The sequence below is a fragment of the Battus philenor genome, unplaced genomic scaffold (genome assembly GCF_028537555.1).
Source record: "Battus philenor isolate CCGP_79_NKW_IND1 unplaced genomic scaffold, ilBatPhil1.0.hap1 SCAF_27, whole genome shotgun sequence".
In the NCBI taxonomy this organism is placed as follows: Eukaryota; Metazoa; Arthropoda; class Insecta; order Lepidoptera; family Papilionidae; genus Battus; species Battus philenor.
Genome location: NW_027181690.1, coordinates 3,555,497 through 3,572,768, shown reverse-complemented (window position 1 = coordinate 3,572,768; position 17,272 = coordinate 3,555,497). Strand labels below are relative to the sequence as shown.

The 17,272-nt window shown below is 33.5% G+C and overlaps 1 protein-coding gene across 2 annotated transcripts in view; it reads right to left on the bottom strand.

Annotated features, from left to right (window-relative positions):
* Nucleotides 1-13,689, bottom strand: part of LOC137925623 (tubulin beta-1 chain-like) — a 32,541-nt gene extending 18,852 nt beyond the window's left edge. The window contains exon 1 of one of the 2 annotated variants that reach the window (XM_068769095.1): nt 13,516-13,689. In XM_068769095.1, the coding sequence (XP_068625196.1) occupies nt 13,516-13,572 (57 nt within the window). In that variant the 5' untranslated portion in view covers nt 13,573-13,689. Of the gene's footprint in view, nt 1-1,453; nt 1,533-13,515 lie in introns of those variants that run through there. The other variant, XM_068769096.1, reaches the window with a different exon arrangement.
* Nucleotides 13,690-17,272: the final 3,583 nt, after the last annotated feature.

Below are 17,272 nucleotides of genomic sequence, written 5' to 3'. Positions count from 1 at the left end.
ATACATCTTTCAATTTATATATGTTACTTGAATAAATGAATTATGTCAGTAATATTAGAATAAATTATAAATTACGATGGACCCAAAAAGAATCTGCAGCAGTGGCTGAAAATGACATATTTATGCAAAACGCACAGAGTATAAAAATATGTATTAGGGAGACCTCAAAGTAATGTCGCTTTCTTAAGTTAAATTCGCACGACTACATTTTTAGCAAGTTTTTATTTCTAATCAACAATATATTATACCTTCGTTATCAAGGTATACAAATTCAATGCCGGAGCGGTAAAAATCAATAAGTTTTTCTGTAAAATAAGTCGACAGAAACGACATTACTTTCCGGTCCCCCTAATATATCATCGTAACATACGATCAGTGAGCATCCATCTTTTAAGTTAAATGCAGCGACAGTCCTGGCAAATATAAGGAAATCCCGCAAACGCATAGTAAATTTGGTCACCGTATTAACAGATGTGATAAAATATTACACAGTAATTAAGGCAACTGACGTCAATGCAGCTAATTTCGACGTATCTTGTTCTTATAAAAGCATTGAAAATAATTGTTTTTTAATATGTTCTGTTATTTATTTCCCACAATCGTAAAATATATATGTAAATGAGGAAAATGTAAAAATTTACAAAAAGTTAACAATTAAAAAAAATTATGACTAACTTTTATATGTTAAAAAATTCATAAACAGTGATTGTTTATAAGCGTAAAATCTTAAAATGGGTACATACATATATATACATAGTTCATTTGTTAGCAGAAAGCTTCTGCACCTATTTTCAATCGCTCTGAATAAAGTGATATATTTGTAACTCTCTTTGAATGCAACAGGCGAAAACCTTTATTCGTAAAAAGACTGCAGGGATATATAATAAAAAATAATTTATTGTAATATTTAGTAATCCGAATTTTGAACTCTTTCTTACCGTATTATCATTCCGTTATTTATTATTTCTGAAACTATTTACCTTTGGATGCGCTATATATTCATCCCTTTAAAGAATTGATTATCTAATATTTAAAATTCTCGTGTCACGGTGTTCGAACTTGAACTCCTCTGAAACGGCTCGACCGATTTTTACCAAATTTTACATGCGTATTCAGTATGTCTGAGAATCGGCTACTATCTATTTTCCATACCCCTAAGTGATAAGGGTGGTCCACCCCTAAATATTATTTTTAATTTTTTAGAGAATTTTTATGGTTTTTATTTTAATATGATACAGCATACAAAAATACATACAAACCTAAATTTTCACCCCTCTACGACCAACCCTTATCTTACATTTGTTAATTAAAAACTTTAATTTTTTTTGCAAAACAACTTTGCGGGATGAGCTAGTAACTTTATAAAACATATAACTGCGTATAAATTGATCCAGTAATATTATTTTTTTAATGTCGTTCCCGCCAAAATAACAAGTAGAAAACAAATACTCACTAATTAATTCGACTGCAATTCTATTTACAATCCTTGCAACCACAAGACACCAGTTACGACTAAACACGGGCGGCAGACAAATTAAAATCACACTAATTATTGTCGTTAACCACACTTGAGTCACAGATAATTCTAAACCACAGAGTAAATATATTTTAAAATATGTCAAATTTGACAGCTATGTTTTTTAAAATTAATGTTCTGTCTTAATAAGTTTATATTTATTAAAATATTTATTTGTATATTTAAATTTAGCACTACGTCTTTGTTTTTAAGACGTACGTGTTTGAATGTATTACTAGTTGGTATCCCTATATCGACTGTCTTATATGCCTTCCAAAGCATACGTAATTTTCCTTCCTCGTACAATTAATTACGAATTCAAAAACCGATTGACGCTTCGAATAACAATATTTATTTATAGTTTCTGAAACCTAGGTCGCATGTTGTAAACATTACCGGTTCTGAATGTTTTGTGTATTCAAATAAGTTTGCTAACGTGTTTACAATAATAAAATTAGATTTATCGGACTTTTTAATATAATTATCTATGATTGAAACGAATCATAACACCAATATCATCATATAAGCTGAACGCTTACTGCAAGCATACGACCTCCTTCAAAATTCGCCGCGATGACCTGTCTTACGCTGTTCGCAACCTGCGACTTCCAGCGATTTTAAGTATATTTGTCGCTCCACCTAATTGCAATAAATAAAATAAAAATATTTAAAAAAATCTTTAACAACCAATTTCTATTTAGTCTCTAAGATTTTTCACATCCATGTTTAAACATATCGTTTATTTATGTATATAAATATACTCTAATGTCTAGTGGTCCAATTTGGTCCAAGATGAAAAGACGATAGATGCAGAAGAGCTTCCAACCGGTCTTATTGCAAATCTATGGCGAAGGTCTATGTCTAGCAAAGAATATCCTAGGTTTGTCTAAAAAAGATTTTCTTAGGCAATAGAGCTTACAAAAATAATCATAGGGTAAGCGCAGAATAAGGAGTCCGCCCATAGGGTGGTTGGATGACATCAACAAGGTCGTTGAAAGGCGACTAGCCCTTCCATCGGGCCCTATGTGACCCTAATCTTTAGGCAGAGTTCCGAAAGAGGCCGTCCAGAAGTTGTAATGATATTGATGATGAATCTATTTTGAAATGCTTGTGTAGACAAAGAAGTTTTTATATCCCATCCTGACCTAAAAAATTCCTTTGACGGACGGCTGAATGAGAGAAAAGTATAAATTGTTTTTTATTTTTAATGCTAATCTTGTATACTTGCTGTTATTATTCTAACACTTATCACTAATAATAAATATTCTTTTTGTATTCAAATCGATTAGGTATTGTAATGATATTTAAGTCCTAGGCAATAATTAGAGATATAATTGATAATGTAAAAGTATCGTGCGGTGGCCCTGGCCGTGGCAGCCAAAGAACGGCCATGACCGGCCCAGACCAATGCACGCGAGTTATATTGTAATGCAACTAAAAACGCGGCGTCTACAGCCAGGGCTTTTGAAACTAAGGGTCGATGTTACTTTCATATTCAGTTATACGAATTATAACTAAATTTAAAAATAATAATAGTTCTGAGGAACCTGCTCAATTAACGTATGTACAGCATTAATAATATTTATGATATACAACAGCAAATAAACAATAAAAGTAGGTTAAAATAAAAAAAGTAAACCTAAAGCGTATATACATGTGCACCACATATTACAAAAAAAAATACTTTTAACTACACGAATATGGTTTTCGCCCGAAGACGCGGCCTAGATAGGCCCACCTCCAGAATGAACAGACGACGTAGTCAAGATCGCGAGAAGTCTCTGGATGAGAACAGTGCGAGACCGATCATCGTGGCGATCTTTAAGGAGTATACCTTGGACATCCATCGGTTGACATGATGATAATGATTGTATATCGTTAGTTATGCCTATAGATGTAAGGCCGGTTTAAAACGAATTAAACCAATCGGTTTAAAACGAAAAAAACCGTTTAAAACCGAAAAAACCCATTTTTTCTATTTTAAACGTTTAGTGTTGACGACTATGTTTTTCTTAAATATGAACACTATCTATTCCAAGCGTAGACATTACCTGGCTAAGTTGAAAAACTATTACCTAGTTAACTATATTGGTTATTTTGAAAAGATTTATCAATCAGTTTCATTCGGTTTATCTTACACAGTCCACTCGACAACATGATGATCATACAGTCAAGAAAGTCATGAAAATTTATGAGGCGCCACACTGACATTTCTGTCCTAAAATTAAATATGGCAACACTTTATTTCTTTTTATGACTTTCTTGACAGAATGTAACTGGCCTGCCTACCTACCTTGTGACGTTAACAGGGTAAAGGGACTTTATTGTCGATTTTGAGATATCAGTATTTTCGAATTCTACACGTGATTCTCCATTGAATTGTGTACTTTTCAATACACATTGTATTAGCGACAATAAAGTCCCTTCGCCCTGATAACGTCACATTTAATAAGACACTACTACAAATAGGTTATAAAGTTGTAAACAAGTGCCCAAGCTATAAAATAATTATGTTTGTTAAGTCTAGGATTACTAAGTTTGTTTAGGAAAGTTCCAGATGCTTTAATTTAAACCTGTATTTAAGCGAGAGGATCTAAGGCGTCATCGGCGTCGAGAGGATCTGCAGCGTATGGTCGATAATGATGTATAAAAACACTGTTCTTATATTTTAGTAGGCGAGTTTTAAACCGTTTAAAAAAATTTATTTGGGGTTTTAAACCGCCACTTTTGGTTTTAAATGTTTTAAATCGGCTTTTTTACATCTATAGTTATGCCTCTGTAAGTAAAGACTTCGTTAAAATATTTTTAACGTAAATTTACTGATTAAATTGATTTGGTTCTTGAAGAAAATGACAGATATAAATTATCACACCTTGATTAGCCTATGTATATTAACATATTTTTAATATTGCTTACTGCTAACTTGAAATTAAGACGGGTAATTGTAATGCTTTAACCGTATAATGACTCAAGCTTTTTGAATTAAGTAATTTTAATAATGTTGAAATAAATTTAACAGTTAAAAAAGGTTGAGCGCCCCTGGATTTTGCTGTCGGCACGTTTTACATCTGTACGCCTTGTAGCTTACCGAGGCCGGCGAAGCAAGACAACGTCCGTATACTCTCTTGGTAGATTTATTCAACGATATCTCAATATCAGAGTTTTCTATTCTACGAGAATGTTCTATTGATGCAAATTTCATGCTTTCCGGTTATATTTTCTATTTTTACCTTAGTTTTATTAAGTACTCTAGCATCAAAATTGTTTTTTAGGACCGGAATTTTGCAGTCCAAGTTGCATTTGCATATTGTGCGGATTCGTGGTGACAACGAGCCAAGTGCGTCTAGTTTACCACCTGTTTTAAGGTAGTTAACCACGAAGGTTACAGCCATTCGGAACGATACATACTACTAATTCAGCCGGATCGGGAGGCAGCCGAGTTCTTACATGACTTCAGCACACTCCATGGAGTGACCAGGCTCAAAGGCCCTTATGAAAGAACCTTGGCTTTGGTCGTCTCTCGTTATTATTACCAATAACCAAGATCGCAGGTAATATATGTAAGAAAAATAGCGATGAGTGTATAAGAGATTAGCACTAAAAATAAAGATAAGATATGGACTTGACCGTATTGTATCTCCTGCCTGTCGTAAGAGGTTGCTAAAAGGGCATCGAGTTTGTTGTTTGTTGAGGGTGGGGGCCTTCATTGTCCACTCAATGCAAACTTGAAGGGCGGCAACGCGAAGTGATTTCGTGTTGCTGCGGTACAGCAAGGATTCAGGGGAAGGCACAGCTTGCTCCAGGGATGTGTCTTGGCATAGTACTAATGGGGCAGCTACGAGTTCCGTTCGAGATGCGGCTCATCCAAAGGGTACCGAAGTCGACCATGTAGTGGGTTTTAGTAGGTAAGGATCCCACATATAGGTTCATCACCCAGAGGGCAAAGTAGGCTATGGCCATCCATCCAGAAGTTTTCTCCTCCGATACCAAAAAACAAATATGGTCTTCATCCATTCATTCCAGTGTGCAAAAATTAAAAAAAAATACTATTACTGAAAAGGATATTTTAATTCACAATCGAGCCGCAGAATGTCTGGCATTGTTCTATACGAGTAAATGAATAAAAATAATTGATTTCAGAAGAACCAGTATTAACGTGTAACTTCGGACAGTTTTATTGTGATTATTTTCAAAAACTTAAACACTGTAGATAGAGCAACTGTTTTATTTTACAGTACACTTTGATGTTACACAAACTAATTTGCCACTTATGTATAGCAGGCCAGTAATTAATGTATCGAGCTGGACAACTTCAAAACCCAGGCTAGCCAACGAGTTCAAGCAACAAAGAAGTTGCTATTCCTCCTATTGTTAGTCGAGTTTGAATGAGTATATTTACTGACGCACCACACTGAGGGTACTTTTAAAAATAAAATACGAAAATGCGTTGCGAGTTAATTTTATTTGTCGTCAATATAAATTACCCTCTGTCCGTCTGTCGGGATGTCAAGGAGGTTATTTCGAGAAATCTTTGTCTCCCAGCGCCCAAGGGTACCTTTGAAACTCGGCAGGAGAAGAATTTTAAATATAAGAAATGCATTCAATGCGTGTGTCAAGTTATTTATACATGGTGATTGGTTACCTATATCCAAATTTAACGATCTGAATGCATTCATCATATTTAAGCAACATTTCTTCAAGCTTTTATATCTATTTACAAATAAATAGTGATCACTCTGAAATATGTAATATTATTTAATGCGAGAGGCTAATAATTTTGGACAGTAGAAAGCCGTTGAAAGGTAGAAGTCTTACCGGTTGGTCAGATAAAATCTGCTATACTCTTGACACCAAACGGTCTACGATGCCAAAGACAAGATAACTTCGTTTTGACTGAATCACGACCGTCAGCAACGAAAGAGACGATGTAAGGATGTGGGGTTGTAATAGAACATCCATCGCATTACAAATTTTTCGTTCATTACGTTTTTATTTGTTTTCTTTGCTTAGATATATGCAATACATTATTTTTATTTGATAAATAATACACTCCAAATCCAATTTAGTTTGCTGAAATACTTATTCATAAATATATATATTCAATCCGATACTCGAATTTGGTGCAGATAAAAAATCCAATTTATTTATTTAACTTGTCAGATTTTTTACGTCGATAACTTCCTTATTTTTTTTATTCTTTTAATTACATCAAGAACAATGGCGTCGATACGATCGCGGGCGCGGCACAATGTTACCAAAGCTAATTATTGGTTAAATCGATTTGTTGTAAAATCACGGATCATATTTTGCGTTGTAGGAGTTTGCATGAGTGCGTCACATATGAATGACGGTGGAATATTCACTGTTTATTGTTCCGTCCGAACAATACAGAAAGCGAAGGAAAAAAATACCCCGATTTATTTTACCTTGGGGTTGTCGGTGCAAATAAAGAAAGACCGCTACTATCGTCCAAAACATTACAAAGTGAAATTTGACTTATGTTTTTATATGCTACTGTTAAATAGACATGGTGTTACCATTATGTAAATCAAGGCTTCGGTAAACCATCGTCATTAAGAAAATACAATAGTGTATCAGTTGGAACGAACAAAGGTTCAGTCCTCGCTGCGAGGTCAGTTAGGAACAAGATATTACCCCGTCTACCCTGGCCAGAATTGTTGGACTTTCCACCACTTCTTCCAGGGCTAACGCTTTCCTAAGTGGTAGTAAAGTTAGCCAGGCAACAGCAGCCGATTAAGTGGAGGTTCTGCCTTCTTAAACGCCCATGTTGGGATATTAAATTATCATATTGCGTGACCAACCTATTGTTCCCACTCGCGGCACCTTTGCACCAGGTCCGAATTAAGAACTCGGTCTACTAATCCGGTACGGATGTAGCAGTACGAGAGGCTCCAGAGACACTTTTTTTTAAATAATATTGTTATCTGTCATTTAATTTTATTACGTTCATTATCATTACACTTCTTACAAGAAATAAAAAAATAGATAAGTATTCCTCGAACATTAAAATCAAACAGTTAAAGAAATATAATAAATAAACAATAATAGTTCAAAAAGAGAACCATTATTTTCAGCCGATTGAGGCCCACTGCAAGGCGTAAGCCTTTGCTAAAGATCGCCACGATGACCGGTATTCCGCACCTTACGACTTCCCGCGACTTTAACTGTCTTCGGTCCCCTAGAAAAGGCCCACCCTTGCCGCGTCTACTAGCGTGTTATCGCCACTCTAGAACTTTCAACACCAACAGCCATCGGTTGCACGAGCGATGTGCCTCCCACAATGACACTTCAGACTTCACATTGGTTACTATAAATTAATTCGTTTATTATTTTTGATACGTAAGACATAATAGTTTTTCTTTCGTTACCTTATTTATGCAGTGCTCTTATACGTACATTGATGTATCTCAGTCACAAAGACGCCATGATCGTTTTTATACGTGTTGTAAAATAAATAAATAATGGAGCGTTCGCCTCGTTTGTCTTTTTATAAATGCATGTAAATGAAGACTCCGAATTAAATCGTCGGAGCGTGATTCACGCGGGGAAGTGGCGTCGCGTGTCCCGAATGTGACATTAGGCGTTAATGGAGTCGGTCGCCATCTTGAAACCATTGTCCCATACCGCGCAGCTGACGAATTTCCGGCCATACACCCGCTTATTTGGCTAGTTGACGTTCTTAATTGGTACTCTGTTGGCACTTTGAATTGGAGTAACTCTAATGTTTATTACATAGGTTCTACAGGAACGCACGAATTTATTTTCATTGTACCTACATTAAAAACATTATTCAAAAAAGACATTTCATGATATATAGCCCGCACTTTAATGAAATCTAATGGAAATTTGCAATAAGGAAAGGTGCCTACAACAATATTTTACAACATATACAACATATTTTAGTATAAGCCATCTTTTTTTTAAATTCGTGTGATTTCCGTCTAAAATGATTTAGAACTCTGCGGTCTCCCTCTCAATCCGGCAAAATTGTAATAGTGTGCGGAGCCGAAGTTCCTCGAGGAACCTTCGAGCTTCGCGAACTTAGGAGGTTTACTGCAAAATCAAACTTTCAGCAAAAATCGGTAATGTAAAATTTTCATAATCTTTTTACTTAAGTGCAACTATTATAATAATTAAAATTGTTTCCTTTTTTTTCTAATTTTATAGTTGATGGTACTACTGGATACGAACAGCGCCAAGCTGATTTGTTGAGGCGGATCTTTGAATGACTCTATGATGGTAAAATTATTCTCTTTAAAATTCTTTACGATTCAAAAAAAATTATTTATCAACTTCTGCATTTTTAGTTTTTATAGTATTATAAATAAAACAAAAATTATTGTAGGCATTTATCAGTTACACGTTGTATCGACAACGCAATAAATTTTCCAAAAATAGCATTAAAATCTAGATAAAATAATTGGTAGCACTATTTTTAACATTCACATATATATTGCTTCTTTATTCAAATATCTCATAGTATATAATTCCCGAAGCAAAGCGCATTGCACGCTTTAAGCAACTCAAACAATGGGTAGGTACTTCCTCGAGGAAATCGATCACTCCGCTGTCTAGACAGACGAAAATATCTACACATGTATGTACACAGTTTGTACGGACACAGTATTACCTCTCAGGGACTTTGAGATCCATTATGCATTAATTATTTTGGTGACTTTTAATAAACTAATCGTTCTATACGACTAGTGAATAACTATATTTAATATATTATTTATGTTTATATGAGATATCACCTATCAAACAATTCATCACTGTATCTCTAGAACAAAAAGGCATAGAGACTTGAAATTTGAAAGGAATATTTATTTTGTCGAGTTGTTAGCTAAGATTTAGGATTATACGAAATTTCACCCGCAAAGTGTCAAGGATCAAATGCCTATTTTCAAGCTCTGTCTTGCATAGGTATAAAAATTGGACAGAATGTATTTATGCCATGCAAAAAATTACACGAAGCGAGCAGGAAATGGCTAGTGTATATATAGGACGTAACATGATCAGTGGGTCAAACATGACCCAGGAGTGGGAGACCTTAATACCTATCTATATTTCCGCCATATGTACAAGTTTAGAAATTTTAGATGTTTCGACAAAAAATTAGTATATTTGGGAAAATATCGGATTCTTTTAGAGAAATTACTACAATGTAAGTTTTATACTCACGCTCGTGATTTTCTGCCTCTAATTAAGTACTAGGCCTTCTGTGTAATGCAATCGTAGGTAATCATTTCCGTTAAAAATTATCATGAATGGATTTTATGAAATTGCATCTAGATAATGTAGTGCAGGCTACACGAAGTGGGAAGGAGGTAGCTATTATATATTTTTATATATAAGCCATCTATATATATTATACATAAGTTTAAAATATAATTCATTTTAGAGATGAAATTTTTTTAAGTGAATACGGCTTGACCACAATTGTGGTCATCCAATTTTCGACACAAAAGTGCAATCTATGACAAGCGAACTCTATAATTAAGAAAATATAAAAAATGTACTTATATTCATTTAAATAACTTTTATTTATTCCCAATGTAATATTATTTACGATAGAATTTTATATGATCATAAAGATATAAATGGATTAACTTTATTGGAGTAATTGAAGCTGTTATGTATCGGGAATCGAGCCACGTTCATTATTGATAGTTAGACGCCATATTTGAAAGTAATGATAATATAATAACGGAGCATAGCGGTTGAATCCGTCGGTCCAGCGTATCGGCTATACTTATCGACTGTAGGGTTACGCATTCGTTAAATAGTACAGTATCCGGCGATAAATATTGCACATCGACCTTTGGAAAGAGACAATTGGCTAATTTCGGCTTCGTAGAGCGCTATCTCTTTCCCACACTACCTATGTGACGTTTTGTCAGTCGTATTTCGTGCGACGGAGATAGCGATGTGCAATATATATCGCCAAGAACTGTACGTATGATTTATATTATTGTTGAAGTTGCGACATTCATCATCATGTCATCATAAACCGATGGATGTCCATTGCAAGGCATAGGCCTTACCTAAAGAACGCCACTTGACTTATCTTCGCTGCCCGCATCCAGTGACTTCCCGCCACCTTGATAATGTCTAATAAAATAAAATACTTGATTGTAAGTTACAATTGATACAGTGCTATAGCTCAATGAGCAATGAAAAGGGTTATGCTCGGGATTTCTCTATAAGATCGTATCAGGAATGAGGAACATAGATGAACCAAAGTAACAGTCAAGTTAAAGTGGCAGTTATTAAGCCACATAGCGCTGAACAAATGACAGCTGTGGCTTGTTTCAGTAGTGGATGCCATGGACTGGAAAGCGCACCATGACGTCCACCCACAAATTGTACTGATATCCTAAATAAATTCTTCAGAAGTTTCTAGATACAGCCAACCTTATTGGAAATCAGTGGTGAAGAACTGTGTGCTTGTGGATTTTATACTGAAACCACTGTACCGCGCCTTAGGCATACACCGGGGGAGGGGAGGGGGCAGTTTTGTTCTACCGATTCACCGTTGAAGCTCGCGGCGCAAGTTGTTGCTCATGTTGTTTTAGAAATAAAATAGTATAACCAAAAAACTATGCTAACCTCTTTCTAAATTTTCATTTAAGAAACTGATTCACATCTTTTATACTAGGAAATTTACTATCGTATGACAAACAAATGATGTTTCATTTGAGATTCCAGAGAAATAATAAAACAGTCATGATATCTCATGGTTACGAAGATAATTTTATGAATGTTCGTTGTTGTATCATTCACTTTAATAGATTAGTTATTTAGTAGGAACAGAACAAAAGTAGTTTTATTTTAATACTTTTTAAGTACCAAATCGCATTACAAATATAGTCAATATCAAAATAGCTTAATTAAATGAGATCAATACTATCATTTATAATTGTCAGCTTAAAATTTAAGTTTATGTAAGTTCGTAATGCGCAACCTTTGTAGAAAGAAGTAACAACAGTTTTTTTGGATAATTTATTTAACATTTTTTTTCCTTAAAAATAGAACTACTTATTTCAAAAAAATCCTTATTGTATACAAATCTCTAAAATAGAATATAATAATATGCTTTTTATCAAAGCCTCTGCTTGATAAATTTAAAAGAAACCCTAGAATTTAAAAAAAATATATACATACAAAAAAATTTATTAAGTCGTACACATGTAGTAAGCCGTATATTATTTACTTTATTCGTATTATTATTAGAATTGTATTTCAAGAAGACCTTTAATAAACAAGTTCTGTTTTTATGTACAGAACCATTTGCAATTCGAGTCGTCACGCTTGACCACATTTGTATGAAAAAAGGTTTTCTATTCACCGTTTAGCTGTCCGCTGTTCGCCAATTCCGAACGATGCAGACAATCTATTTTATGAGTCCGCTTTCATTTGCCTATTGTTAAATGATTTCAATGTTAGAAACGGTTTTCTTGGAACACGTAAATCTATATTGATAAAAATGAATTTGAATGCTAAGCACTACTCAAAAACGGCTTATTTTTCATTTTCTTTAAGAAAAATTATTATTATAGATAAAAAGTTTAAAGGAAAAATAATATAAACAACATTTATACACAAACCACAGACAATTAAAAAAACCTCTACCCAACAGTCAAAGAGATTAATCAAAACCGTCGCGTTAATATGCGATTCATTAGTTCCCAAAGTAGTCAAGGCAGACCTCCGGGAGTTCACGGCAGTCTATGAGAAACTTGACGGACTCTTCGTTGGCGTGTCAAAAAAATAGGTGTTCACAATTCGTAAGAAGGGATTCTTGAAAATTTATAAGCTTTCGATGGTAATGACCTAAAATTTTGGCTTAACTGTACCTATCAATGTAGGTAGATATTTCAAGAAGCTCAGCTACTGTTGTAAAACCTTGCATATTCCATATTCAGTACAAAGCGCCGCTACTGTCGACTTGTTCAGACATGCAGAGGGACGAAATAAGACAGGAATTGACTGAACTCGTTTGACTTTGTGTTTTACGAAAATAAACTTTTAAAGCAAGAAGTTTTAAGTATTTTTATGTGAGTTTTTAGAACGTTAACAAAAATGGCATTTATCTAAATATCCGCAAATTTACTCATTTTAATCAAATATGTAAGAACCTTAAGTCATCAACAGAGAACAAAATATAAATGATGCTTACATAATCTTATGTCTTTATAATAAATATATTTCATGGCGCAATAATACTAAAAGCATTTTTAATGTTCTTGCGAAAAGGTAACTTAGGTTATACTACATCTGAACAAGGTAATAAAAAGCCCAAAAGCCATAAAACTTTTATACAACATTTGTAAAAGCTTCTCTAGTAAATTAAAAATAGTGAAAACGAAAACACATTAAACATACATGCTTAAAGTCGTTAATATGATTTAATTAACAATTGTATAATTACTAATATCGTAGACAAAAATTTTAAATAAATAATATATTCCTGTTTCCGTTATACGAAATTTAAATGATTTAAAATGGGATATACGAAATGTCATATTAACAACAATTTAAAAAATGACCGACGGACTCAGTGGTATAGACTACAAAAATTAATAAAAACCAAGACGGAATAACACTATACTTATAAATTTATAGATGTTTACTTTAGTTAACTTTCGTACAAATATTAACATATATTATAAAGTATTTAAATTATTATTATAAGTGTAATAAAAAACTGGTTAGTTGTAACAAAACAACTTAATTATAGAGGGTAAAAATACAGTAATAATGTTTCAAGTTCAAGTATTCTAATAATAACGGTTATTTGTCGTCAAAATATCACTCCGAAGATATCTTTCTAATTAATATGTTATTGATTATAATACCTATGAGCGAAATCCGGCAATAATATGTTTGAAAATAACTGAATTTATAAGTTCTTAACCTAATCGTACTAATGAGCGTTGTTAAAATTACAAGAAGATTGTAACTATGGATGTACTCACTTTAGCTCCAATCTGGTTCCCGCATTGACCGGCTTGTAGGTGCACTATTTCCCTCATTTTAGTTTTTTAATTTATTTACTAAGATGTCTAGAAGTTAGCGGGCGATTCTGAGGCGGCGTTCGTTTCCGCGAACACGCAACCAACTGACGGACGACTGAAGTGAATAAGGAACGGTAGAACTTTACGGGAGCGAATGACCGTACGGGGTGCGAATGTGGCAAGTGTAAAAAATTCTACTCATTTGGTAGTTTTTTTTCAATGGGCATATTATTGTTTAATATCATAGTAAATTTTTTTTACAGGTAAGTAATTCTATGTTGGTAATTAAACCATTAATTAATAAAATATGTACTTTTTAAATTAAATTACCGGCCTCACAAATTTTATTGTATGTTATGAATTAATAATGTAATGAAACTATATTTGAAATATTTTAGTAATTTGGGTTTCATAATCAGATAAGTTTTATCAATCAATAGTGCATATTTAGATTATAGTATAGTAATACACAATATTTTGAAATGAAAACAAATGTAGCATTCAATATTATTTAGTTAAAGATCAATCATACATAAGTCATTTTTATATTTAAATTAACAAATGCAAACACATCTTGTTCATGTTTTAAAGGGATTTATTTTTATTTTATAACACAGTAACAATAACGACAACAGTAATAATACCAACACGAATAAACTTTTATCACAAAATTAAAGTGATGCACTGGTATCCCTAACAGGCGATGATTCATGAAGTAAGCGCACCGTATAACCACAAATTAATTCAAGGATCCCTAATTACATTCTTTGTCTACATAAAATCTACAATTGATATGTTTGAAAATTGATAATCAAAAATCGGATACTTTTATCTACCAAATGTTGCAGTTTTGTTTTCGTAAAATAGCTACATTTATACGATATTAACATTATACTTTATCGGTAACTGAAAATTCAATTAATATGATGGGCGGTAATAAAAATTATTTTGTAAAATCGATTTAGTATTTCTAATTTTTTTTATTCATGTTTCGTGATGTTGTGACGCTCATAAGAATACATTTTTTTCAGGCTGGAAATCAAATCTAAAATTTATAAGATGATTTAAAAATGTAAATTTTTAAGAAATACTTCTATATATATATATATATATATATATATATATATATATATATAGTTTTATTTATTATTAATAGCTAATGGTAGCATCAATCTGGTAATGCGTCATACTTTGCGAACTGCAACACAAACTTTGAAATAATTTCCTAAGAACATATTTTAATGTTACTTTCGGACCAAAAGATGCATCCAAAATTTGATTAAATGCTTCTTTGTCAAAATATTAATGCATTGCAAAATAACTTTAGGCCGTTTAGTAAATGTAAAAGCAAATCTACAAGATAGTAGTTATACCTTGGCCATAAATATTCTTATAATTAAAAATAAACAAATGATTACTTTTAAATATGGAATCTGTAATTTTTATGTGATTGTTCATGGTTTTTCTTATTTCCGCGACAATATATTGTAGAATTTTGCACCAAAATTTTCTGATAATAAAATGCAGTGGGGTGATAAAGAGAACCAAATCGCTGTGATTGATAAAGTAGTTATGGTGGTAAGTACAATTTTTAATATCCTGCATACGCTTTAGATTAGTCGAATATTTTTGTACCGGACTATTGACAGGTACAATGAAACCTCCTCTGTTGGTAGTGTTCGAACGGAAACAAAATAATTTTTCTCGGGAGATGAAGATAACACCTGGAATCATACCGAGTATTTTAAAAGATGACTTAGGACATGCAGCGCGTCGCATTGGTAATTTCTTACCTGGTAATTTAAAAGAAAAGAGTAGGATGGTAAAATCAAAACAACTAAAGCGATACGCAAATGGAGATCACTGAAAAAAAAATTTTACGTAAAAGAAAATTATTACAATTGATGCAAATACTGAAAGCTCTAAAGAAGCTTTTTATTAGTACAACAGAGTATAACTTTAATATTATCGGACTTCAGTAATGGCTTAGTGTAATGTTAGCTATGAAGAAGTAACTGAGGCATATTTTTTTGCAAAAAAAGGTGTCAAAACATCGGATATGGATATAAAAAAATCATTTTTAAGAAGTTAAGACCCATAACGAAACCATGGTAAATAACCAAGAATGGTTCTTTTAGCAAAATTCGGCGCCGGATCATAAAGCTATCTACTCAATATTGGTTAGAAACGAACGTTCCGGACTTTATTACTGAAGACTGTCCGTCATCCAGTTTTGATCTTAATCCCCTGGATAATGATTTACGGTCAGTTTTTGAAAATAAAACTTGCACCTAACGCCATGATAATTAGGAGTTCCTAAAACAATCCATACAGCGGCAGAGAAGAATTTTTGCGTAGAAAGTGTGCGTGCTGCTATTGATAACTGCTCTCACGTTTAAAGGACTGTATTGCGGCCTACGAAGACCTCTTCGAATAAGCTTTGAATATTTTAATTGTTTTATATTAATGTAATAATAAATTACACATTGTAATAAGGTACAAGAAAAAATGTTGTTTTTCTTAGTAACAATATTTATAGCAAGACAGTATATGATTCACTCCTCTCAGATTTTCTTGAAATTGTTACAGATTGATTTGTGTGTATTGTTTAACATATATGTCGGAGAAGTAGACTAGGTAGAATTTTAGAAACATCAGCTTTGTCGTGTTGAGTGTTTTGACGGTGGCAGTTGTGTAATTCGCATTGTTTGCCGCATACGCATTTATCAGCGGGTTGGCGGGCGGTGCACTTTGTTGCACGACTACCACTGCATGTGCGGAAGTGGCAAAATATCGGTCCCTTTCTTACTTAGGATGGGCTTCCGCAAGGTAACGCCTGATTCATTTAAATCTTTGTCGATATCTTATGATCTGAAAGAAAGAGTTGAGCCTCGAACAGCTGGTGCGTCCGGATCTTTCAAGACGTTGTTATACAGTTAGTCCATTATAAAATCTTCCGGAATATTGTCATATTGTAAGATTTTTGAAGTCGCCAAAATATTTAAGAGGTTTGCACTGCTTTTAATTCTATATATGAATATGATATCGAGAAACGTGTATCAATCGGCAAGGTCATCTCATGTTACAATTATATTTTGCTACGTAATCTCAAATCTATTGTTAACGCTTGTTTCAAAACGTATCATATTTATGTTTGAATGTAACCTGATTTCGGTGACAGCGTATCTTAGTGGAATTGTTTGCATACTTATTAAACTAATGCAGACAACAGTAAAATAAAACGGCTGTGATGTTTTAAATAAATTATCATCATCATCGCCATCAACACTCACTGTAAGACATTGCCTTCCTCCAAAGATGATCACTATGTTTGGTCTTACGCTGCCGCATCCAGCGACTTCTACCTACCCCGCCTACTGCTATTTCAGACGAGCAATTCTTCGTGCTACGTAGATCATCTCGATTCTTAGGCGGATTTCCTCATATATCATTCGGTCTCGCATCGAAACTTCTAGCGCATTCCTCTTTCCGTCGTCTATGAGTGACCTTGTGCCTTCTTAAAGTCCCACCGTAAGCGATCACGTCTAGAGTCCGTAAGTCATAACCACTAGTAATCAAAGACTTTCGTCTTCATACATTGAAGTATTTTGAATGAGAAGATGTTTCGAAGCATACCGAATGTTGCACATCTGAATTCGGCGAATTACTGCGCTGCGTGTGCTGCGTGTGTGTATTAGACATTTCTAGGAATCGTTAT